This window comes from Vespa crabro, chromosome 6, assembly GCF_910589235.1.
Source record: "Vespa crabro chromosome 6, iyVesCrab1.2, whole genome shotgun sequence".
NCBI lineage: Eukaryota > Metazoa > Arthropoda > Insecta > Hymenoptera > Vespidae > Vespa > Vespa crabro.
Window position 1 is genome coordinate 10,247,619 of NC_060960.1, and position 25,000 is coordinate 10,272,618.

Here is a 25,000-nt window from a genome sequence, read left to right on the forward strand (position 1 = left end):
TGAATCTTAAAGGCTCCTTTCCCTCGCTTGTTTCTTTTTTCTCTCCTTTCTTATTTATTTATTTTCTTTATTATATTCTTTTTCTACCTGTCACAAATGATCCACGCGATATCTCTCATTATATATGCTCTCTGTCAAATCCGCGTAACACGTCGTCTCTCTTCTAAAACGATAAGAAGGTATATCACCAGTGAATGTCTCGTGCGCGTTTAAAACACAACCAATGTTCGTCCCTCCCTCTCTCTCCCTCTCTCTCTCTCTCACACACACACACACACACACACTCTCACTCTTTCTCTCTCTCTCTCTCTCTCTCTCTCTTTCTTTTTCTCTCTGTCTCTTCTCTCGAATATATGACCCCGAGTATACTACCACCGTGTACACACCGGTAGGGCACAAACGCTGTGTATATTATATATATATATATATACACGTTTGTAATAAAGAAGAGATCGAAAGATTATAAAGATCAAGAGATCTTTAGAGAGAGAGAGAGAGAGAGAGAGAGAGAGAGAAAGAGAGAGAGAAAGATAGAAAGTACATGAGAGTACGTGATATGAGAGTGACTGAAGGAATGATCGTATATGTATGTGTGTATATGTGTGAGTAAATGATTGAGAAAGAGCGAGAAAATTTTGAAGAGAGAAAAAAAGGAGGAAGAGAGAGAACAAGTATACCGTACGACGATCGGTAATCCGAATAACTGACGCCACTGCGAGGAGCGGGTCTCTCGCGCTCTCAACCCCCCCCACCCTTTACCAGCCCTCACTTTTCCATCCTCTCTCCCTTCTGGCCTATCTACCAACCCGACTCTTCCCCCACCATCGAATTCTCATATCCTCGTCGTGCGCAGTCTGCACCTTCACCCTCTCTCTCTCTCTCTCTCTCTCTCTCTTTCTCTTTCTCTTTCTCTCTCTCTCTCTCTATATATATATACATATATATCTGTATCTCTCTATCTCTGTCGTTCTCTCGACATATGCACGAGCATTCTCCCCTCCCTTTGGCGTCCGTCCTCGCGGCGTCGTTCGACGCCAGTGCGCCTAGCCTGCCAGGAGACGTTAGAAAGAGAGAGAGAGAGAGAGAGAGAACGAGAATCCCAAGGTAGTGGGGAGGGGAGGGGTAGCTTTTACGGGCGCGTTACAGCGGCGACCTGTACAGTCGCTCGGCGCGCTCTTACGCGCTTACGACATGGTCTTGCGCTGCGCTGCATCGCGCCATGGCCTTCGTTAAGGACGGTAGGTATAGGTATAGGGTGAGTCATCGTAATGTCCGTACATTTTTATTTTCTTTCTTTCTTTTTTTTTTTTTTTTTTTTTTAAATATTTTCTTTTCTTTCTTCTTTTCCTTCCTTTTTCTCTTTCTTGTCCTTCTTCTTTTTTTTTTTTCTTATTTCTCTCTGTCTCTCTCCTTTCTACTTTTTTTTCTTTCTTTATTATAACAATAATTCCAAAAAATACAATAGCCGTGAATATCTAATATGAGAATAATAGTCTTTTCATTGATTTATTTATTCTATTTTCTCTTTTTTTCGAAAAATTGCGATTGTTTCTTTTGTTTTTTTTTTTTGTTTTTGTTTTGATTTACTCGTTTATATCACGAAATGAATACAAATACGTATACACACGTACACGAATTCGTGTAGTGCTTTAGAGAGAATTTCTCCTATCGGGAAAAACGATATTTCAACGTACGGACGTTAGTTAACTCACCCTGTATAGTAGCTCGCGATGTAGCACGAGCTAGCACGAAGAGAGAAAGAGAGAGAGAGAGAGAGAGAGGATAGAGCGCGCACGTTCATCCCCGTGCTTTCTCTCTCTCTCCTCTCTCTCTCTCTCTCTCTCTCTCTCTCTCTCTCTCTCCACCAACAGTATCGACCCTTACCCATTGGACGCCAACTCGTCCAATGCCGTGCCGCCGAAAACATTACGTCACCTCTCGGTATTATTGATGCCGACCATCCGGCAGCATCGCGGAGCCGAACGTTCGAGGGTAGCCTTCCTTGCTGCTTTAAGTGCCGGCAAGGCTTCGAAGCTGCAAATGGGAGGAACGGGTTGGAGGGGTGGGGGAAAGAAGAAGTAGGGAGATTTGATAATGTCAGGGTTATATTGGCCGATAGGGGGAAAGGCGAGGAAGAGGAGAAGGGGAAGGAAGAAAACGAAGAAGAGGAAATGCGTTATGGGAAACGTCAGGATCTCAAAAGCTTTCGAGATCTTCGCGTTGTCCGTCATAAACCACAAACGTTTTAGCCCTAATTTCTCCAAAGCAACGAAAATGCATTCTTTGATCCTCCTCGTTTGATCCTTCTAATCGATTTCCTCTTCCTCTTCTCTCGATTGTCTTTTCCGAATATTCTTGTTGTCGATTCTCCTACTTCTCAGATTGTATATATCTATTAGTTTTCAATTATCTACTTCCTACCCCTTTCTCTTTTCTTCATTCCATAAAATGATTTAGCGAGATTAAACATTTGTTTTGAAGTTACATTCCCTTTGAGATGAAATCCTTTTTTAGTGATCAGAAAAATCCACAATGTTCGGATGTTTGTTTGTTTGTTCGTTCGTTCGTTCGTTCGCTCGCTCGCTTGTCTGTCTCTGACAAGATCGAAACGAGAAAGGAATAAATTTGTCATTTTCTTCCTCTTATTTTTATCATTATTCTTGTTTTATTCATCAGTCAAAATTTAAGAGATATTTGATATATTTTTGATAAAATGTAAGCGTAGATTTAAAATATAACTATTGATCAAGCATATTCAACGAGATTTATTAATTTCTCGCTTTCTTGAACATCGTGCAAACAAATACATATGTAATACTTGCGTTCCAAGTTATTTATGTCGATTGGACGAGTACGATATTGGAAATGGATTTTCTTTTTTTGGATACCCGTTATCGACCTTTGGTTTTTCTTACGTAACCTATCCCTTTTTTTCTTTTTCTTTTTTTTTTCTTTTTTTGTAAGAAAATAATTTAAATACACATTACGGGCGTTCCATAATTCGTTTCACCAATAATAACGATCTATTTCGTTTTAAATGGTACATCATTCCAAACGACATTGTCGTTAGATTTGTATTTTCGTTTGGCATTCGAATCGACTTTTCCAATTAAACGTATCAATTCTATCTATTGTAAATCTTCAGATTTTATGTAAATGTTACGTAATAACATAAGTTCGCGTTAGCACGGAATGGATAGTTACTAAAACAAAAATGGCTGAGTCTGGCGCCGAGTCGCATTTGGTTTCTTTAAGATATAGTGGTAGAGCTCGAGCGTGAATGGTATGTCTTTATGTGTTGGCTTCTATTATGCAATACATATATGTGTAGATATATGTATATATACACATTCCTTACATTGTATATGTAGGGTACGTATATAGATGTTAGTTTTACGATTAAACCTTCTCTAATTACGTATGTATGTACATGTATCCTGTGATATTTCAGTTTCTGTGATGCACACGTTGACAAATGCAAAGGTATAAAGCCAAAGGATCTCGCTTTTATCTGCGATAATCGATTGAAAGGGCGTCCAATCGGTAGAATCTAAAAAAAGAACAGTAAACCTGTTGCTGCAAAGTTTATTTAAAGAATATCACGTACTAACGCGTTAACGTAAATATAAACGTGTTACAAATCGTTACGTCATATTTGTTTTTATTTCGAAAATAAAACAACTATTTCATAAGATCTCGAACAATTATCTTCGATCCTGTATCCTCGATCGATCAGGTGTAGGATTTTTTTTTTCCTTTTTCTTTTTTTTTTCTAACATAAGATCAACAATAAAAAAAAAGATATATTAAAGCATAGATTTACACACTCGATAAATCTTTTAGAGATCCATTAGGACACTCGATAACGAGTTTATCGAAGAGTAAATTATTTCCGGAAGATCAATTAACTTTAATTTTCATGGACCGATTAAAAGGCAGTGCAAATGGATCGACCTATAGAGCGGTATGATCGATTATTGCGTTAAAATAGAAATTAAACGTATTTTTAGATAGCTTTTATCGTTAAAGATTCGTATTCTTTGCAAAATAATTAATATCTTTCTTCTTCTCCCTCCCTCCCTCCCCCACCCTTTCTCTCTCTCTCCCTCTCTCTCTCTCTCTCTTGCGTTGGTCAAGAAATTTTATCGATCAGAGAGGATGGATAAATAAACGTTCGTCGTTAGGGTTTACTACCGTGCACAACTTGCACCCTGCTCTGGGGGTAGGAAATATCTTATCTGGACCCCAGTTGAAACCAAAGCAATCTCCACCATTGAGGGGTGCAAATCTCTCTGTGTACAGCTGCACTCATGAATTGCACATTGCTGCCCTCTGGCCAAATATTATTACAATGAGAGAAGTTTGTTGTATATATATATATATATATAGATACGTATATAAATAGTTACGTATATAATAGACTACAGGAGAATTTCGAAATATATTAAATTCGATTGTTATTCTTATCGCATACGATTAATTTGTTTGCGATATCGATTTATTTACAATCTCTGAAATGTAATCTATATCACTGACATTAATTTCAAATAACGCTTGACGACTTTAATGTAAAATATTTAACGACATTATAGATAATGAAATAATTTCAGTGATGAAAATTTATTTAATAATTTTATATTTAAAAATATTCATCAGAGATGTACAAATGAATGATATCTTGACGAATGTATTATATATAAAAAAAAAAAAAAAAAAAAAAAAAAATTCTGAACATTAGTTTAAATCGAAAAAAATAATTTTTTAGTGATAAATTAAATTTTAAATAAATTATTTATTTATATTATATATATAATTATCGTAAATTTATGAATAATTAAAATCGATTTAATTTATATAGTATATATAGTATATAATATGTAATGTAATAAAAATTGATGAATGATCGACGATTTTAGTACAAAAAATAAATACTTTTGGATATATGAGATACAAGGTATTTGAAAAAAAAAGTAGGTCTCTTAAACGACATTCCTTTGTTGATCCTGGTTAAACGGTTTGAATTTTTTTTTTTTTTTTCTTTTTTTTTTCGACAATTTCTCATTTATACATACATATGTATATAGAATCTACCATTCACGTGAGTACTCTGTGGATCCCGTTGATATCTTGACATTCTCGAAAGCACAAGGAATCCACATTCCTCCATATTACTTCATTCGCTTCTAATGAATATTAATAAACTTTAAACATACCCGTTATACAAAAACCTTATCTTTTCCTTCTTTTTATTACTTAGCGTCTTCGATCTGAACGATGAATGCCTTACGAAATCTTTCAAAAAAAGTATTTTCACTTTTTTAGTTACACATCCAGTTAAAAGTACGATCTTTCAATGATAAATAAAATATATTTCGGATACGATTATAAATTGTAAATGTATTTTAATGAAAATTATGTCAAACAAAAATTTCTTTTGCAATTTTAATAATAGACGTTAACTTTAAAACATTTACGTACATTTGAATGATTCAAAAAAAGAAAAAGAAAAAATAAAACAATAAAAAAAAATAAGGAAATGGCAATTTTTGTGATTTTTCTTTCTGCATTTTGTCTTAATCATAAAAAAAAAAAAAAAAATCATTAAATACGTGCGACAACTCGTGTTTTTGGTATTATCGATGTCGGGTCAAGCGAAATGATTTTTTACAGCGTTTGCGGTTACCAATAATATCTCTTCGGGTTATTATCAAAAATAACAGTAAAAAAATCCAAAAAGACCTTGAAATACATTTTTTAAAATTCGGCCCCTTCACGAAGACACAGATTTTCAATTTATTTTCAAACAAAACAAAATGGAAAAGAAAGAAAAACAAAATGATCGAATTTATCATGCTGCGACGTTCGATAAAAAATTTCCGTAATAAAGATCAAACAATGACATGAAAAATAATTCTGCTCGAATTTCATTTAAAAAGGGAAAAAAAGAAAAAAAAAAAACGTACGTAAGTAGTTTTGAGAAAATATCACTTAAAGTTTAAAATACGCAATACCTCGACAATATTTTTCCAATAATATTTTTAATCGATATAATGCTATCGAATAAAAAGTTTCTTCTCTTTTTCTTGTCTTTTTTCTTTCTTTTTTTTTATCTGGAAGATCGATTTGTGATTTTTCCTTTCTTTTTTTTCCCTCTCTCTTTCTTTATTGTTCTGAACTTTCTAAGTTTATATACAACAACCCCTTTAATAAAAGGAGAGCTAAACAAAAAAGTGAAAAAAATCTGCACGCACAGTGACACACACACACACACACACATATATATATATATATATCGAGTTAATTTAAATTTCAAAATAAAAACATCGTAGATAAGTTTGAAGAGATAGGATATAGGGATGATTATATACGTTTAATTCGATGAAAAAAGGTTGCTCCCTTTATAAAAGGTATTATCGATAAAGCTTACAAAGATGGTTAAACGAAATAGAAATCAATGAACAAAGACAATAACAATAACAATGACGATGCTTATGACGATAATGATCGTGATTACAATGACGATAATGTTACACAGGTTTGGAGGCATTAGAGAAGGCACTCTATTGTTGGGAGGACGCACTCACAGCGTTTAGTTCTACTCTAAGTAACGATGCTCTTGCTCTGCCATCAAACGCGGATGCTGCATTTACGCAGGACGTTCAAGATCTACTTGACATGGGTTATCAAATCCAGAATCACGCGGAGCTTCTATTCATCGATCAGGTATTATTTCCTCATCCTTTACCTTCTCCTCCACCTCCACCTCCTTATCCTCTATACTATTTCGTTATAATTGTTCGTCTCGTTGGAATACCGTTGGCACTGGTGAAAAAAAAAAATCACTATTATTCTACCCGTCTACCGTCACTTCAAATACGTCACAATTGCTGTCCTTTCTCTTTGAATTCATTTTTTTTACACTAGCGAAACAATTTCCATGTGAATGTCTATGTATGTGCTGTCTCTCTGTATTTGTATATGTATGCATGTACGTATGTATATATGTATATCTTCTCTTTTTATGTCATAGCACTCGGTGCTGTTTCGTGATGATAGCCAGGAAAGCTTAGAGAGTCGCCATCAATCCAACATGGGAATGCGAATATCCGGAAAGGAAAAAGCTGATGCCGCCTCTTCGCCAGAATCGTTTGAATCAGCACGAGACGGGGTAAGTTTTCATATAACCCCACAAGGATATTTGTTATCTCACTTTTACTTTTATTTTTCTTCTTTTCTTTTCTTCCTTTTTTTTTTTGTTTTGTTTTCTTTTTCGTCATATCATAATCATGAAATAATATTTTGATGAAATGAATGGAAGAAAGAAAAAAAAAAAAGAAAAATAAAAGAAAATAGAAAACAATGGTAATTGATGGAATAATTGAGTACTTATTCCTTCTCAAAATAAGTTACGTTTGTATACTTCAAAATAAGTGTACTTTTTGTAACGACCATTTGAGTACTTTTGTTTTCTTTTTTTTTCTTTTTTTTTTTAATCTTTTTTTCTCGAAAGAGACTCGTGTCTCAAGATAATTATTGTGTCATTAGATCTTTTTCGAAATATTAAAAATTAAAAAAGATATTTGCTTTTTAACGAAAAAAGAAGTCAATTTTTACGCATTGCGCGATTCATGAATTTTTCTTTTTTGTAACGTCAAAATCGAAAATGCTCTTTCAAATCTTACTGATTATTATTTTCGAAGCTTCAAAGAATCTGAAAGAAGTTTTTCGATATTAAAAGTATTCATTCAATATAAATGACAGCTGTTCAAAGTGGCCTGGAGAATGTAGCACATTCGAAATGCACCGAATTAAAAATTACTTTTAGGTGTGCACAATTAGAGTTAACAAATCTATTCTTCTAAATAATAGATTATAACGGGACATTATAATAAACCGATTTGATTTCTCCTATTGTCTTTAATTTTCTTTTTTTTTTTTTTTTTTTTTTTTTTTTTTTTTTTTTTTGAACAATAATAAGAACAACGACAACGACGATTATGAGGACGATGACGACGAATAAAGTTATAAAGCGCGAAGTGTGAAAATAAAGCATGAGAGAGAGAGAGAAAGACAGACAGACAGACAGACAGAGAGAGAGAGAGAGAGAGAGAGAGAGAGAGAGAGAGAGAGAGAGAGAGAGAGAGAGATAAAAGGAATGGAATTGATACGAAATGACGTTGATACGACGGGTGAAAGAGGATGAAAGTGGAAAGAGAGACGAGAGAGAGAGAGAGAGAAAATTCTTCAGAATCATTGGAGAAAGAAGAAGAGAAGAGAATCGAAGAAGACAAGATTGACGTTATTCTTCTTTCTTCTTAACATATACTTCTTCCTTTTCTTCTCTTTTTTTCCTACTTTTATCATAAACTATTAAATTCATATGTTCACGGTCGGCAGTTCGCTGGGGAATATAGATATAATATATTAACAGGGAAAATACACAAATCTCAAATCTTTACCGAAAAAAAAATATATATATATACACATATACATAGAACACACATATAGACACACATATAGAATGATGATCAAAAAAAGAAAATAATAATAATAAGAAAGAAAGAAAGAAAGAAAGAAAGAAAGAAAAGAAGAAAAGAAAAGAGAACTAATTGATGTAATCTTGCCCGTATTAGCGAAATTGATTATACATTAATAATTTTGTTAACCAGTTAAATACCGATCCATTACATTTCTTCTCGTAAAAGAGTATATTACAGACGGGAGGCGTTCTATGAATTTCATGTTTTGGAATGCGGAAGATACCACCGTGCACTCTTCTCGTCCATGGATGTCGTTCGTTCCCCTTTCTATGTGTACGGGGCAGCCCTCATCTTCTAAAGCCTTTCCCGTGAGCATATCACCTCCTCCTCCTCATTCTCCTCATCCTCTTCCTCCTCCTTCTCTTCTAATTCTTCCTCCTACGCTTGGGGACGATGACTTGGTACGTTGTCGTTCTACCTCTTTGCGTAGAATACCAACGAATGATGATGGCGAAGGGGGAAAATAATCTCCATGTACGATTACTATGACAATGAATGGACGCGCATAATCGCTTTACGTTTTTTTTCTTTCTTTCTTTCTTTCTTTCTTTCTTTTTTTTCTTTTCTTTTTTGTTACACTCGTAAGGGCAGATTTTAAATCTTCATTCAGGACTCAAATCAACTTTATCGAGATATCCCTTGTCTCTTCTTCTTCTTCTCTCTTTTTCTTCTTTCTTTTTAAATTTTTTCTTCCTCTTTTCTCACTGCGATCTTAAATATTCTAAAGTAGAATTTTTATCCCGAGATTTTACCTATTGCATAACACCATGGAAATTTTGCAATTTTAATAACGAGGATACACTTATATGTTTCATCTTATTTGAATTGTGTAAATGATATTAAATGATAAACGATTAAAGGAAAATAGATATGAGAGATGAGAGAACAGAACAAACATGTATTCTCAATTTTTTTTTTATTTGCTTTTTTATTTCTTTTCTTTTCTTTTTTTTTTCTTTTTTTTTTTTTGAGAGAGAGGGAGGAGGAAGATTATTTAAAACAAAAAGACATGAAAATAATAAATGAATTATTTTCATTATTTTTCACGAGGGAAAACAACTTAGCTTGAGAAATGTTAATATAAAGTTCACGTTTATTTTATTTTATTTTATTTTATTTTTTTTTTTTTTTTTTTTTACTTTTCTTCTTCTTTTTTCCTTTTAAATATAATTTCACACTCGTCCACTCTGTTACATCTCTTTACAATTATTTTATATTTATTATTTAGAATTTCGATCGTTTTCTTTGCAGGTAGCTGATTTACGTGAATTCGAAGAATTTTCCGAACTTTTTCCACATTTCGAGAGGCAAAAATTATATCATGCAGCGTTAAAACAACACGAGGATAAAGGCATTCCCTGCAGGTATATATATATATATATATTTATATATACGTATGTACATAGGACATATATACATACACACATATTTAAGATCTTGATTTTTTCTTCTTTTCTTTTTTTTTTCTTCTTCTTCTTTTTTTTTGCGATATTTTTTAACACGAAAAAATATCGAATTTTATATGAACACTGCATTGCAGGCGATTACATACGGAATTGGTGAAATGTGGCTCTGATGTTGAATACTTGGCTAAAGTATACTGTCTTCGTCAAGCTTACACGAAACTGTTCGATACACAATCGACCACCATTTGGATAGCTGATATTGGCCGTCAAATTATCAGCGATTTAATTATTTATGCCGACAGAGTATGTATCTTATGATCTATATGAAGTATGACGAAAAGAGAACAAGATATATATATATATACACACATAATCATGAAGCTCGGTAATAATTTTCTTTTTCCTTTTTTTTTTCTTTTTTTTTTTCTATCTCTCTCTCTCTCTCCTTTTTAGGATCCTAAGGATTATCTGACGCATTACGAACGGATGTTGGAATTCTTACACAATCCAAGTAACAGTAATATGATCGAGGAAGAGTTATTTAACCGTGGTGTCAAATGTATTAATTTTTATGACGTATTAATTGACTTTATACTATTAGATGCCTTCGAGGAAGTCGAGAAACCACCATCGTCCATCAAGGCAATATTACAAAATAGATGGATATCCGCGAGTTTTAGAGAAACGGTGAGTTAAAAAAATAAAAAAAAAAAAATAAAAAAGGAAAAAAAAAGGAAATTATTTTAATCAAATAAATTTTATTTGACAATTTGACAATATTTATATCTTATGTTTAAGGCCGTAGGAACTGCTGTATGGTCGATGCTGATGGGCAAAAGACAAATGTTAAAATATGATAAAGGTTTCTTAGCTCATTTCTATTTCATTTCTGAACAAATAACACCGGTACTTGTTTGGGGATTCCTAGGTCCCGAGGGAAGCCTAAAATCTACCTGCCAATTTTTTAGAGATCAGATAATAGAATTTCTCATAGATATATTTAATTTCTTCAAAGTTAGATATACAACTGTCGATAATCTAGCTGAGGATATACTCAGGGAAATGAAAGTAAGAGTAGAGAATATTAATCAAAGACTTTCGTTGGAAGGTGCCAGTTAAATTTAAAGATAAATAAATTATAATAATTTAAATATATATATACATATATATATATATATATATATATATATATATATGTACACACAGGTACACACATACACATATATAAAGCTTTTATATATATATGTCTACATATATATGTATAGCTTAGAGAATCTTAAAATACTATATTATGTAATCTCTGATATTTATATTTGTCTTGTTTTTTCAACAATGACAGTATTATTATAAATATTGTTATTGGGATGTATAAAAGTGTAATTTCTTTTTCTTTTCTTTTTTTTTTCAAAATATTTCTTATTAATTGTAATAATTAATATTTCATTTCTCAATCTAACTTAGTTTCGTTTAATAAAAAAAATAATCGTATCTTAATTCTTTCGAATTAATTTTTTCAATTCAATATAAAATATTAAAATTATTTATTTGTTTTCATTTCATTAATATAAAAAAAAAATATATATATATATATATATATAGATATATATTAATTTAAATTCTTCTATGACAACTTTACAAAAATCTCTTCATGAAGGCATTTAAATAATCTTCTCATTTCTACGAATCATCAGTACCAAAGAAAGTTCTTATATTAGCATTATAACAAAAGATATTAACATGATATGTATCGTTTCAGTTTTTTTTTTCTTTTTCTTTTTTTCTTTACGTCCAAATTGCAAAATACTTTTTGAATAAATATATTCGAAATAATAAATATTTATCATATATATAGTTTATAATAATAATAATATATTGAACAATAATTATTTAAATAAAATTAAATATATAAGAATGTTAAAATAAATTGTTCAAATAGCTATTAGAATGTAGTCAAAATAATACAATCTCATGAATATATTCTCTATTCTTATATATGTTCACCAATGAAGCGTCATTCATTCTTTTCATGAATATATATATATATGTATGTTATTTCTACGTTTATAGTGATTGCTTGTATAAATGATGATTTTATGTAATATATATATATATATATATATATATATATATATATATATATATATATATATATATATATATATATATATACATATATACATATATATATTACATAAAATTATATTCAAATTTTAAGGTATACTTTGCAGGGATATATGATAGTCATATTTGTAATATCTTTACTTTATATAATACGTCTCACACAAAACAATATATTCCATTACGTTATAAGTAGTTATATGCAAATATTGTATAATGCGATATACAAACAAATATTTAGCATTTATATTGAATACCAACATTCTAATAGTTCCTTGACTAATAGATTATATAAAATGATTGTTTTTATTGACAATCACTTAAGTATTATCATTTTTAGAATATTTTATTAACTTTTATTAGAATACATTATTATAAATATATACGTTATTTTTAATAATGTATTCTAATCTGTTACTTTTAATAGCTATTTCACTTTTTTGCTTAATACAAAAACAAGATCTTTGGATTAAATTGTATGTAATAATTAATTGTCCATATTAATTGTAACATTTTTTTTTGTTAATTAATTATATTAGTCTTACATACGACAAGCATTATTGATAAAAGACATATGTTGAGAAATGATATACAGGTTCTATATATTCACAATTTTTATTAAATTATTTGAAAAAAAAAATAAAATTGTGTTATAATTTCTTTTCATTTTCTCTTTTTCTTTTTCTTTTTCTTTTTTTTCTTTTTGTTTTTGTTTTCAACCTCATATCTTAATATAAATATAAAAATATTTATAAATGTTTAAATATGCTTTCAAAATATTCTTTAATGTCTCACGAATGTATAATAAATGTTCTCTTAAATTTTTTCAAACAATATGAATGTAATCTTTGGTAATAAAAATATTTATAAGAAAAAAAAAATAATACTGATGTTACAGAGATTTTTTTTTCTTTTTTTTTTTCTGTAACTTATTCAAATATAAACATTTAATGAAACCGTATATTGCAAATAAAATATTTTTCATATAAAGAAAAACATTTCTCGCAGATTGAATATCATTAATCGAGCATTCTAATTAATTGTAGATTTAAAAGATTAAAATTCTATTGTAATCACATTGGGAAATGTAAATTAAATAATGTCTTTTTTAAAAAATGGTTATATCTTTACGGCTAGTAGTAATAAATGTATTAAAACAATAAATCATATAGCATTTCATTGTCTAGCCATTCATCGGAATCTTCATCGGTATATTCATCATCGGGTAAAATATTTTTCGTGCGCAGATACTCAGCTATTTTGTGTTCATCTGGATTGAAAAAAAGAAAAAAAAAAGAAAAAAAAGAAAAATTCACAACACAATAATAAAATTTATGAAAGCTAAAGTTTTCAAAAGCACGAGATAGAATTATTAAAAAAAAAATGTTTCCGATAAAAATTTTTTTTATTATAAAAAGAAAAGAAAAAAAAATTATATATATAATTACCATCTACAACAATTTTCTTTTTTTCATCCTTCCTCCAACTTGGTTCATAAAGACGTTCTAGATCATGAACTACATAAGGAAATTTTTCCTTATTATTTAATAATCTTAACCAAGGTAACCCTATCACATACAATTAAAGTTAACATTTATCAATTACAAGTCATATTAACAATGATATTATTATAAAAATTACATTTAAATGCCTTTATTAGATTGATTTTAATTTCTCTTTCCAAATTGAGATGAGTAGTTTTTTCTGGTATCACACTGCCAAATAGATACAAACTTAGATAATATTCTTTGTCGTTCAATATGGTGCTAAAAATAGATATATTCTTTTATCATTTTTCTTTCTTTTTTTTTGTTGTTTTTTTTTTTTTTTTTTTTTACCACTCAACATCGATTTGACAATAATGTAAACAAACTTTTAACCTTCACGTTGTTATTATCTGTTTATACCTAAAAAATAAATGGTCAATTTCGACCCTAAGAAAATAGTCCTTAACGTCTTGTAACATAACACGGATACCAATTGTATTATCCGTTTGATACCATATTATTTTAGGAATATGAAATATATTAATAAGTGCCGGACAGTCCATCGCGTTCGTTTATATCTAATACCATTCGAAAGAACATAAACACAGTATGATACAATAAAAATGGCAAGAAACTAAACTTCCAATAAATTTCAAATTATTCCTTATTAAATCATAAATATACTATAATATAGATTCGATTAATAAAAGATAAGAACTATTATATTTATTTGTAATTTTTACTAATCGAATTCTACATTACCGATATTATAATTATCCAAAAAGGCGCTGTAGTCGTTCTTTAAATCGATTATGATGGTTTTAGGAACACGTACGTAGATGTCGCTTCTGTAGTCACGATGGCCACGATTTATAATATACCCTTTGTGTCATGGCATGGCAATAAGCCGGGCGTGATCAAGCGTGATCCTAGAAAGGTTTACGTGGTATAGATAATAGATATGTCGAGAAACGACGGTAAAAAAGATACGTCGGCGTCAGCATTCCGAAAAATAGATGTTGATCAATACAGTGATAATAATTTTAAGGAAGAGGATGGAGATGCGGGTTCGACGGGACCCACTGGTCCTGATGAAAATGAGATTCTGACACTTCTTAGCCAATATCCTTTCTCGCATAATTTCATATACATACACGTATACAACACGTATATGTATATTTATATATATGTTAATTTTTAATATAATTGGATTATAATTCAATCGAATATTTTTCTTAATATATTTTTAAGGGTAAGAATGCCGAAGCATTGATATCAGTTTTAAAGTCAGCACCTTTAGGATGTAAAAATCAGCAGATAAAGGTAACCTCAAATTTTCATACTTCCGTTCAAAATTTCTTTATCCATTTATATTCTTAATCATTGATTATAATATTATTGTGTAATTTAATTATAACTTATCCTTTTTTTTTTTCTTTCTATCAATAATTTCATATAATATAAAGGTTAATAATATTCTTAAATATTATATTGTATTGTAAAAAAATGTGTTCAATATGTACGAATTTCAGGATAATGCTAGAAATTTAACACAGAAGGTTCTTCTAAGTATAAAATCGAATCAAATGGATGATTGTCTAGCACAATTAGATCGTGATTTAATGGACGTCTTAATGAAATATATTTATCGAGGATTTGAAATTCCAACAGAAGGTAGCAGTAATCACTTGTTAATATGGCACGAGAAGGTATATAATATTAGTGGAGTAGGTAGTATCGTGCGTGCATTTTCAGACAGTAAACGTGCTTGAAGTATTTCGATTTTTCTTTTTTTTTTTTTTCTTTTTTTTTTCTTTTTTTTTTTTTAGCAATTTTATCATGATTATTGTTAAGCTTTATTCCTCCTCACTGTTATTGATATGACACAAAGAAGGCATTGATAGGCATGAATAGTCACAACTAATTTTGTCTAAAGAGATACATCTATTTGTGTACAAGCGTTATTCATAAAATAACTTTTATTTCTTTTGTAATCAATTAAATAAGTTTTTAACATTTTTCTTCGTAAATGTTCATTATTTTCACGAGTAAAAGCATTTGTTTTTCATTTGACACATAAAAATCTATCTCCGATAATGTAATATAAATAGTTGTAATATTAATAATAAGACAACAGTTTTTTTTTTTTTTATTTAACATGTATATGTATGATAATTGTGTATGCTAGAAGCCACTGATAAAATAGTGGTACTCTATTTATCACGTTATACATTATTTAAATATAATCTTCAAACAAATAGATTCTACAATATTAGAATATTATATTACATACATATATATCTATCTATCTATATATATATATATATATATATATATATATATATATATATATATTGATTATTTTATTGTTATGGTATCACACCGACCAATGATCCCAGGAGAGCCATATGAATTTTTTATTCACATTTATCCTTTACTGTAAGCATTATCATATTTGTTTGATGTATCAAATATAATGCACTCACAAATACTGCATTTGCTCTATAACAAAGTCACAAATATTATCAAAGTCAGTATACATCCATATTTTAATTAACATACTGTCATTTTCTAATAGTAATAAACAAATTCTATATAAGAAAAGAGTATGTGGATAAAAATGACTAAACAATTTCTGTTAAGAAGGTTAATCTATTGTGATTTACTTTTAACATAAGCTTCTGTAATTTTATTAAAATTTTCATAGTGTCAACTAGAAACAAAGTTGTACAGAAAAGTATTAAATAAGAGGTGCTACTACCTATAATAATAAAAGTGTATGTGATAGAATATGATAAATGTGTTCAAAATGTTCATCATACTTTAAGTTAAGAGATTTGAATTATTGCACAATATTTATACAATATTTTATAAGAATTCTTATACCAAAAACTGATGTCCTAAATGTTTTCCTGATTATATATACATATATATATATATACACACACATATATATATATATATGTATATAAACATACATACACACACACACACACTCAAAGTTCTTATAAATGAGATTATTTATAAGCATAAACGTATATATGTACTTACTGCCCTTCCTTAAAGTATTCCTTCAGCGTATTACTAAACCTTTTACTATATTTTACAAATTCTCTTTTACGCTGATCCAATGCTTGTTTTCTCGTTGAGCCAGGTATAAATGCAGTGACCTCATTTACTGCATCTAATAATTTCTTTATCGCGCTTGCAATTTCTCTGCAAGAATTATATCAAAATATATTTTTAATCTATAATATTAAATCTTATATATACATATATACATATACATATATATATATATATATATATATATATATATAAAGTAGAAATACGATATTATTTACTTTATTGTTTCAAGAAATGTTTTACGATCCGTTATTTCATCCGGAATACGACTCAATATTCTTTTCAATGACATAGATTTACGATTTAATTCTTGAAAAGCATCTTCAGATCGTGCAGTTCGATATTCAACAACTGTAACATTTATCTTAATTATAAATCTTTTAAATATTAATGATAAATCTTTAAATTTATAATTATTAAAACTTTTTGTAAAAGATTGTCTACAAAGAAGTTTTTATTCGTAATAAAAAAAAAAAAAAAAAAAAAAGAAAGAAAAAAAGGAAGAAGAAAAAAAAAAGATCCTACCGTCATAATCGGATGCGGCACCTTGTAAACGTAAAACGCTTTCATTCATGTCAAGATTTAATTCGGCCCTTTGTATTATTCCTAGAATTAGGTCGTGCATAATACCAGGATATGTGTTTTCAGCTTTCGAAAGTGCGGTACACAAAGTTTGAGCTGCCATAACATTTTGTCTCTCCAACTAAAATCAATATCAATTGAAAAATATAATATATTATATTTATATACGTATGATCTCAATAAAAATAGAAATAATAAGTATCTTTTAATTATTATTGATTTTCAATATTATTTCTTAATATTAACGATGTATATTTATATATTACATAAAGATATCATATGGCGATACCTTAGTTAAAATCGGTCGTAATATAACGGGAAGTACAAGAGATGTAATTGGAGTCTCATCGCCCATTGTCATCTTTCACTAAATTTATTTTTGTAATGACAGTTCTAATAATGTCTTACACGTGCATATGTTTAAGGTTTAATTCAATGAATCACGATATCTTACAAATGGATGAATAGTCGTCTTTTATTACTCGGCGATATAACAGGATATTCAACTCTTTCTCCTTTAGTCCTTTTTATTTTGTTTATAATTAAAACGACGTAATACCAAAGGTTACAATTTTTCCTTCTTTCTCGTTTATATCCTTTGATGGCTTCAATCTTGAAGACAGCGTTGCCAAATGTCAAAAGTGAAAGTATTTAGAAAATTTTGATTCATACAGCCAATGACTTAAAACAATGTTTATAACTGACCAATGAAAAAAAGTAAATTGGATAAGATTATTTATGATTTCAAAAAATATATTCAATTGCATTTTAAATTAATTCTAAATCCATGAATTTTATTCTAAATTTATATTATCCATCGAAGATAATATATTGATTATAATTTTTAGGTTATAACCCTGGTTTCTAATGACGTGTCGATCGCTCTATGAACGTTTAAAAATATTCACGAATATTTTTAATGAAACGATCAGTAGCAGGAAAGATTACGTGTTATTATTAAAAAGTTTTTTTAAAAATATAATAAAAAAATATACGTAGATTTTTGTGTTTAATATCATAAGTATGAACAAATTGATAGGATAAGGGCATAGTGAAAGGAATTATTTGCTTAAAATTATTTCTGCTGAAAAGAGTAACATTACTTGTGCTGATATATATTTCTAAAAAAAAAAAAAAAATGCATTGATTTCTTTCATTATTAAATTGTATTTTTCAATTTCCATATCATCAATTTATATATGATATATGAAGTTGATATGAAAAGAATCCAAGCGTTATAGATATATATATATGTATATATGTATATATTCATTTTATTTTTGTTTCTTATTCACTGTATGTGTATTTATATATATATATATATATATATTCATTGAATAAGTACCTACAATATTATAAGAAATATGTCTATAAAACTATAACACAGAAGTAGATATATTATATTATACTATCTTATAAAAAGATTATAGAAATTAATGATTGTTCTATATGGTGCACAATATATGCTAATTTCAAATGTGATGTATTACATTTGTTCGCATACATAAAGCGCTTAACAGCCAGCTGCCTGTTTAAAACGAGCATTGACATCGTTCCAATTAACAATATCGAAGATTGCCTTTACATAATCAGGTCGTACATTTTTGTATTGAAGGTAATAAGCATGTTCCCAAACATCAATACCAAAAAGAGGTATGAGACCGGTTGTAGCCTGTAAAGGATCTTGATTAGCACAGGTAGCAATTTTAAGGGATTTTGATTTCTGATCATATCCAAGCCATCCCCATCCAGAGCCTTGAATAGCAACAGTACTCTCTGATAAACGTTTTTTCATCTCATCCAGAGAACAAAAATCTTTTTCTATCTGTTTGATAAGAGCATCTGTCAAAATATATAAATATATAATTGGTATTATTATACAAAATTGTTTTAAGTATGATATCGTGAAAAGAAAGAAAAAAAAAAAAGAAAAAGAAAAGAAAAAGGAAAAAAGAACAAAGTGCAAAGTTAAAACTGCGAAAACGAAAGAGGTATGATAATAATAATCAATTTCTTTTTTTTTTTTTTTTATATTTGTTTCTTTGAATTAAATCCATACATTTTTACCAAAAGCTTCGTTAATTTAAAACAGATAAGACATATAATAGATATGTATGGATTAATTAAATGAAACGCAAAGATATTATAAAAAAAAACTTCAAAGAATTTAACTGTATATATATATATATATATATATATATATATATATATATATATATATATAAAATATTGATTAATTGCTCAGTAAAGATTATATTGAAGAAAGAAGAACTTCGTAGCACTTTAATGAAATATAACGATAGCTATATAATAAAATTGTTTAAATATACCATTTGGTTTACCACCACAAGGCGATAGGTTTGCCCAAAAGATACTATGATTGAGATGTCCACCTCCGTTAAATTTTAATGCAGGACCAAGCGCAATTTGCGTATTTACATCACCTTTACCGACAGCTTCTTTCATTTTCTCTTCGGCAACATTTAAATTATTAACATAAGTCGCATGATGTTTAGAATGATGTAGCTGCATAATTTCCGCACTTATTATCGGTTCTAATGCCTTGTAATCGTAAGGCAAATCCGGTAAGGTATGTTTCAATCTTGTACATTGTTCTTTACTGTGAAAAATATAAAAAAAATTTTACGTTACCACAATAATAGACTTAATTATATAATGATTATTTAATTATTTCAATTAATCATGGATGCTAATTTTGTTATATTATAAATGTTTAATGGACGTATTGATCAATGGAAAAAGAATATGATATTGAGTAAAAAAAGTTTTGTGCCATTTAATTTTTTTTTATATATTCATTATTTAATTATATATCCCATTATAAAATTAATTAAAGTATGATACTGAATATGGTCGTCAGCTTAAAATGGAATGTATTGGATAGTAAAAGGGTTAGAAATTATGTAATGCCAAATATATAAATGAACAAGTTCGTAAGGGGAAAAAAAAAACGTATAAAAACTTACGTGATATTAGACGTAAAAATTCTTCTAATGGTATACATTGTTTTAAATGTATGTGAATATAAGTGACCTTTTTTAATTCTTACGTTACGAGATCAAACAGAAAGAATACCGGTTACCGGTGACGTCTCGCGACGTAGAATGAGCTCTACGTAGAATGAACTCGGCGTGGAATGAGTTCTACGTAGTATGAGAACGAATGAGACCAATGAAAGAGTACACGTAATTTCTATATAAGAAATCTTGTTTCAATTTTGATAATGAATGGCTACTTTGCACGTCAATAATTGCATATAACGATCCTAGTAAATAATGAATATATACGTATAGCGTTGTTACACAAAAAAAAAAAAAAAAAAAAAGAAGAAAACTCAATAAATTGTAAAGATTATTTTTACAATTTGACAGGAAACTTTGACGATTATAATACCATCAATGAATTTCGATCCATTTTTGAAAGTACACAAGTGTTTAATAATTTTAATATTAATTTCAATTTATTTTTATTTTTTCTTTTCTTCTCGAATTATTGAGATTTTGAATTATTGAATTATTGGATTTTTTTTTTTTTTTTTTTTTTTTTTTTTTTTTTGATAAGTTTCTAGCACAATTTTAAGTAATATAAAATGAAAGTTTCTCTCTTTCTCTCTCTCTCTCTCTCTCTCTCTGATTATAATTGAAATAATACGATATTCTTTTAGCCATTAATAATATATATTATTTTATTAATATTATATCAATTTATTAATACATATTATACACATATAATTTATTTGTTGTATTTCGCGCTTAAAAATATCTTTCGTTCTATGCTTAGTTGATAAATTATGACTGCTAGCGTCATCTATTAATGAGAAAACTTTTTTATCGACAGAGTTATCGATTGAACGATATTCGCCATTTTTTTCTTTCTTCCATTTTTTTTTCTTTTTTTTTTTTTTAATCTCATTTACAAAATATCTGTACGTATGCAATATTGGAAAGTTAATTAATTCGGCATTGCACAGAAGTAAAAGTATTTGTTTATTTCTCTTTCTCGAAATATTTAGGTACAATCCACACAAATATATACAAACAGTACTGGTCACATATACAACGATTTTTCATTTTCAATTTTTTAGCTCACATTTTAAATAGATATTCGCAAGCGAATATTATGATGATGATTGATATAAACGATATATAGCGATTTATCGTTTGTCGATATTTTTAAAATATAAATTCAGATCAATTGTTAGATCTGAAACAATTCGCATCACACACACACACACACGCACACACACACATATATATATATATATATATATATATATATGTAATGCTTCACGTCAGATCTGAAATTAATATCTTTAAATAAACATATTATAGATAGACTAAAGCATGATATTTGTTAGAATTTTAAATCTTCACATTATACATTTACGTAAATCGACGAAGATCCAATTTCGGCACTATCGCTCGCATAATATCTCTGGATTGGATCATTTTTTTTAATCGAATTAACAAGACGGCGCTTATGGAGAAACATTATAAAATGATTTCCTATTAATAAATATATCAAATTATATAAATATTATATCTACAAAAATATCATTTACAATCACACACATGTTACGTCCGATGAATAAATTATATATATATATATATATATATATATATATATATATATATATATATATGTATATATATATATATATATGAAATATAATGTAATATATAATATAATATATATATATATATATATAAATATAATATTATATTATAAATTATATTATATATTATATTATATATTTTATATATATAAATATATATATGTAGTAATAAGAAGCAGAACACATAGAAAGTAGAGTAATTTGTTTAGTCGTCAATAAGGATTCTCAACATATTGACGTATAAAATGTTATTCCAGGCAGCACATTATATGCACGATTTATTATTACTATCAATCGGAATATAATTTATTAGAGAAATATTTCAATAAAAGTCTGTTGTCTCGAATTAATCGGAGATTAATAAATGTATCATTATTTAGATACATAAATAGATAAATATTAATACAAGAAGTTATATATATATATATATATATATATATATATATTTATATATATATATTACACAATTTAAAAAATTATGGCATTATGTAGAATAAAAATATCAAAGTATAATATACAATTTACTTTAGTAAATTCTTATTTCAATTTTTCAAGGAAATTTCATAGTTTCTATATTTTCACACGTACATAGTGTATTTGGTTAATATCATTACTTCTTTTCATTTCATTTCATTTCTTTTCATTTCATTTCATTTCTTTTCTTTTCTTGTGCTTCTTACATTCCCTTAGCAATTAATAAATACATTTTGCAATGAAACTTTTTGCATCGTTTGAATTATAAACGAAAATTCAATCGAATTTAATTAACATACAATAATTATCAATTAAATTATTAGAGTTAGAATAATAAGAGATTTAAAAAATTTTTTCCTTGCAAATATATATAATCCGGCATTGAAAAGTGAAAAATGTATTTATAAACAAAATCTTATTTGTCATTTAAGAAAAGCAATTATATATCGGCAGTTTTTTTTTCTCTGTCTTTCTTTTTCTTAATTTTTTTCGTCTTTTCCTTTTTTTCTAAATTGTTTCTTGCAGCGGATCAATTGAATCCAATTTAATTTTATTGTGGTCTTAAACGTGTCGTATATATATGACACTCTTGTTTTTATTCTTTACTACACATATTCTAGATATTTTCTATGATTGTGTAATCAGGGCTTAACATAACTCTAATTTTTAAATTATAGTCAATACACAGAGCCAAAGCTAAAATGGAATGTTGAAATATAATATGCACTTGTGCCTTGTATATATGTATTTATGTATGTATGTATGTATGTATGTATGTATGTATGTATGTATGAATGTATGTATGTATGTATGTATGTATGTATGTATGTACGTATGTATTTATTTATTAAAAACTACGGGTACGTTTTATCAACATAAATAGAAACACACAAGTAAGTCACCATCTTTGAAAAGTCAAATTCATTCGAAAAATTATTTCACGTTATTTCCCCCGTGATAAATATTGTCATACTCCTTCACCTAACTCATATTTTTTTCTTTTTTCTTCTTTTTTTTTTTTTTTTTCCATTATACCATATATTTGTCCACTATACCATCATTGTGTCCTCTATTATTTAGTAGTGGCCCCCTTTTTCCTTTTTGCGTTTTTCATTTTTATTCTGCATTTTTTTTTTGTTTTTTCATTTTTTACTTTTTTTATTTTTACCTCTTATCACTCTCGTGCACTTTTTTTTTTTTTTTTTACTTTTTTCTCCTTTTTTTTCCTCCACCTTATCCACCCCCCTCTCCTCCTCCTCGCCCCCCTCCTCCCCTGATTAAAAACAGCTTTACAAAGGAGCTTTTCAACCACGTATATATCGAGGTATAATGGAACAGTGGAATTTGATAGGCAAGGCAAGTACACAATCATTACTACATATAGTTTCTCATAATACGTACCTGATATGATATTTTATCATAAAGATTATACATATCTTATCCCCGTCCGTTAATCCCCCACCCCCGACCCGATCATATTAATATATCATTCGAAATCCACTTTCCATTAGTAAGCCACTTAAGCAAGTAATGCTTTAGAACATGAAGTCAGTAATCTTACTTTGTGTATTTCTATCGAATTAGAGCAACAAGGATATTTTGTCTCTTAACAATAAGAGAGACAAGCACGCTTGTATACAATCTTGCTTTTATATAATTTTTAGCATATGTGCGTTTGGAATTAGGTTGTGTAATTTCGTTAAGAATGAATTTGTTCCCCCGAAATTATCATTTATCAATTATCATCGTTATATGTATATGATTATCATTATCATTATCATTATCATTATCATTATTATTATTATTATATAGATATTATTGTTATTTTTCAATTATATTACTATTGTTTATTATTATTATTATTATTATTATTATTATGATTATTTTCATTTTTTTTGTTTGTTTTTTTAAATAATTTACGAACACAAAAACGGATAGGAAGCACAAATAAATAAATTAAATTAACGAGAGAGAGAGAGAGAGAGAGAGAGAGAGAGAGAGAATATAAAAGAACATCCACAGGTTTCGTTTGTTCTCTCATAAAAAATATCTAATATCTCTCTTGAATCACTCGTCCTGAATATAAATAAATATATTTATATGTACAACGCGCTCAATGTGTTTTTCTTGATTAAATTAAATTCTAATTAATAATTATTACATTGATATAACAGACGAGATAAAACATAATCTAATGATTAAACAAAAATGTCCGCTTTCATTTAATTTTAATTACACAATAGCAAACATTTACAATTAGAGTGTACAAGGTGGACGAGTGGGGGGCGGGGGGACGCATGGGAATGGGCTGCGGTGGGAGGGGTTTTGGGACATTGGTACATACGACAGATTACAGATGGAAGCCCATCATCTTCCCTCACGAATTAATTAACATATTTCATTTGATGAATTTTTCAAATTGCTCATTGTGCTTCTTCATCTTCTCATTTTCTTTTCTTTTTTTATTTATACATTTCTTTCATTATTTTTCCCTTTTTTTTCTTTTTCTTTTTTTTTTTTTTTTCTTTTTCTTTTCATTTTTCGACGTCATCCATTTCGTCGTACCTATGGATATGCGCTTGACGAAATTATTATTATTATTATTATTATTATTATTATTATTATTATTAT

General features: G+C 28.3%; 6 protein-coding genes across 8 annotated transcripts in view; 2 read left to right on the forward strand and 4 right to left on the reverse strand.

Moving 5' to 3' along the window:
- Positions 1–664, reverse strand: part of LOC124425255 (protein unzipped) — a 20,747-nt gene extending 20,083 nt beyond the window's left edge. Inside the window, exon 1 of the mRNA XM_046965418.1 lies at positions 1–664. This exon is cut by the window's left edge and continues 202 nt beyond it. The gene's annotated coding sequence lies outside the window, so the exon portion shown is untranslated.
- LOC124425254 (mitoguardin) overlaps positions 1–11,173 on the forward strand; it is a 34,711-nt gene extending 23,538 nt beyond the window's left edge. The window contains exons 4-9 of one of the 2 annotated variants that reach the window (XM_046965416.1): positions 6,536–6,723; positions 7,031–7,168; positions 9,792–9,904; positions 10,081–10,249; positions 10,400–10,633; positions 10,745–11,165. In XM_046965416.1, coding sequence (XP_046821372.1) covers positions 6,536–6,723; positions 7,031–7,168; positions 9,792–9,904; positions 10,081–10,249; positions 10,400–10,633; positions 10,745–11,065 — 1,163 coding nt within the window. In that variant the 3' untranslated portion in view covers positions 11,066–11,165. Of the gene's footprint in view, positions 1–6,535; positions 6,724–7,030; positions 7,169–9,791; positions 9,905–10,080; positions 10,250–10,399; positions 10,634–10,744 lie in introns of both variants that reach the window. The other variant, XM_046965417.1, reaches the window with a different exon arrangement.
- A 1,809-nt stretch (positions 11,174–12,982) lies between these two features.
- On the reverse strand, positions 12,983–14,260 carry LOC124424871 (putative ATP-dependent RNA helicase TDRD12). 2 transcript variants are annotated; one of them, XM_046964426.1, is made up of 4 exons: positions 13,972–14,260; positions 13,706–13,830; positions 13,513–13,632; positions 12,983–13,331 (listed from the first exon to the last, which is right to left on the reverse strand). In XM_046964426.1, exons 1-4 carry the CDS (start codon positions 14,112–14,114, stop codon positions 13,216–13,218), a joined length of 504 nt encoding a protein of 167 aa, XP_046820382.1. In that variant the 5' UTR covers positions 14,115–14,260; the 3' UTR covers positions 12,983–13,215. The 2 variants fall into 2 exon arrangements, with proteins under 2 accessions (XP_046820382.1, XP_046820380.1); XM_046964424.1 differs by having other exon boundaries at positions 12,983–13,334.
- A 127-nt stretch (positions 14,261–14,387) lies between these two features.
- Positions 14,388–15,333, forward strand: LOC124424872 (actin-related protein 2/3 complex subunit 5-C). The gene is made up of 3 exons (XM_046964427.1): positions 14,388–14,673; positions 14,802–14,874; positions 15,084–15,333. The coding sequence occupies exons 1-3, from the start codon at positions 14,513–14,515 to the stop codon at positions 15,321–15,323; spliced, it is 474 nt and encodes a 157-aa protein (XP_046820383.1). The 5' UTR covers positions 14,388–14,512; the 3' UTR covers positions 15,324–15,333.
- A 142-nt stretch (positions 15,334–15,475) lies between these two features.
- On the reverse strand, positions 15,476–17,861 carry LOC124424870 (programmed cell death protein 10). Its single transcript, XM_046964423.1, has 5 exons — positions 17,549–17,861; positions 17,203–17,380; positions 16,896–17,028; positions 16,603–16,767; positions 15,476–16,053 (listed from the first exon to the last, which is right to left on the reverse strand). The coding sequence occupies exons 1-5, from the start codon at positions 17,618–17,620 to the stop codon at positions 15,969–15,971; spliced, it is 633 nt and encodes a 210-aa protein (XP_046820379.1). The 5' UTR covers positions 17,621–17,861; the 3' UTR covers positions 15,476–15,968.
- A 775-nt stretch (positions 17,862–18,636) lies between these two features.
- On the reverse strand, positions 18,637–20,449 carry LOC124424869 (superoxide dismutase [Mn], mitochondrial). Its single transcript, XM_046964422.1, has 3 exons — positions 20,247–20,449; positions 19,590–19,879; positions 18,637–19,101 (listed from the first exon to the last, which is right to left on the reverse strand). Exons 1-3 carry the CDS (start codon positions 20,282–20,284, stop codon positions 18,773–18,775), a joined length of 657 nt encoding a protein of 218 aa, XP_046820378.1. The 5' UTR covers positions 20,285–20,449; the 3' UTR covers positions 18,637–18,772.
- Between the last annotated feature and the right edge of the window lie 4,551 nt (positions 20,450–25,000).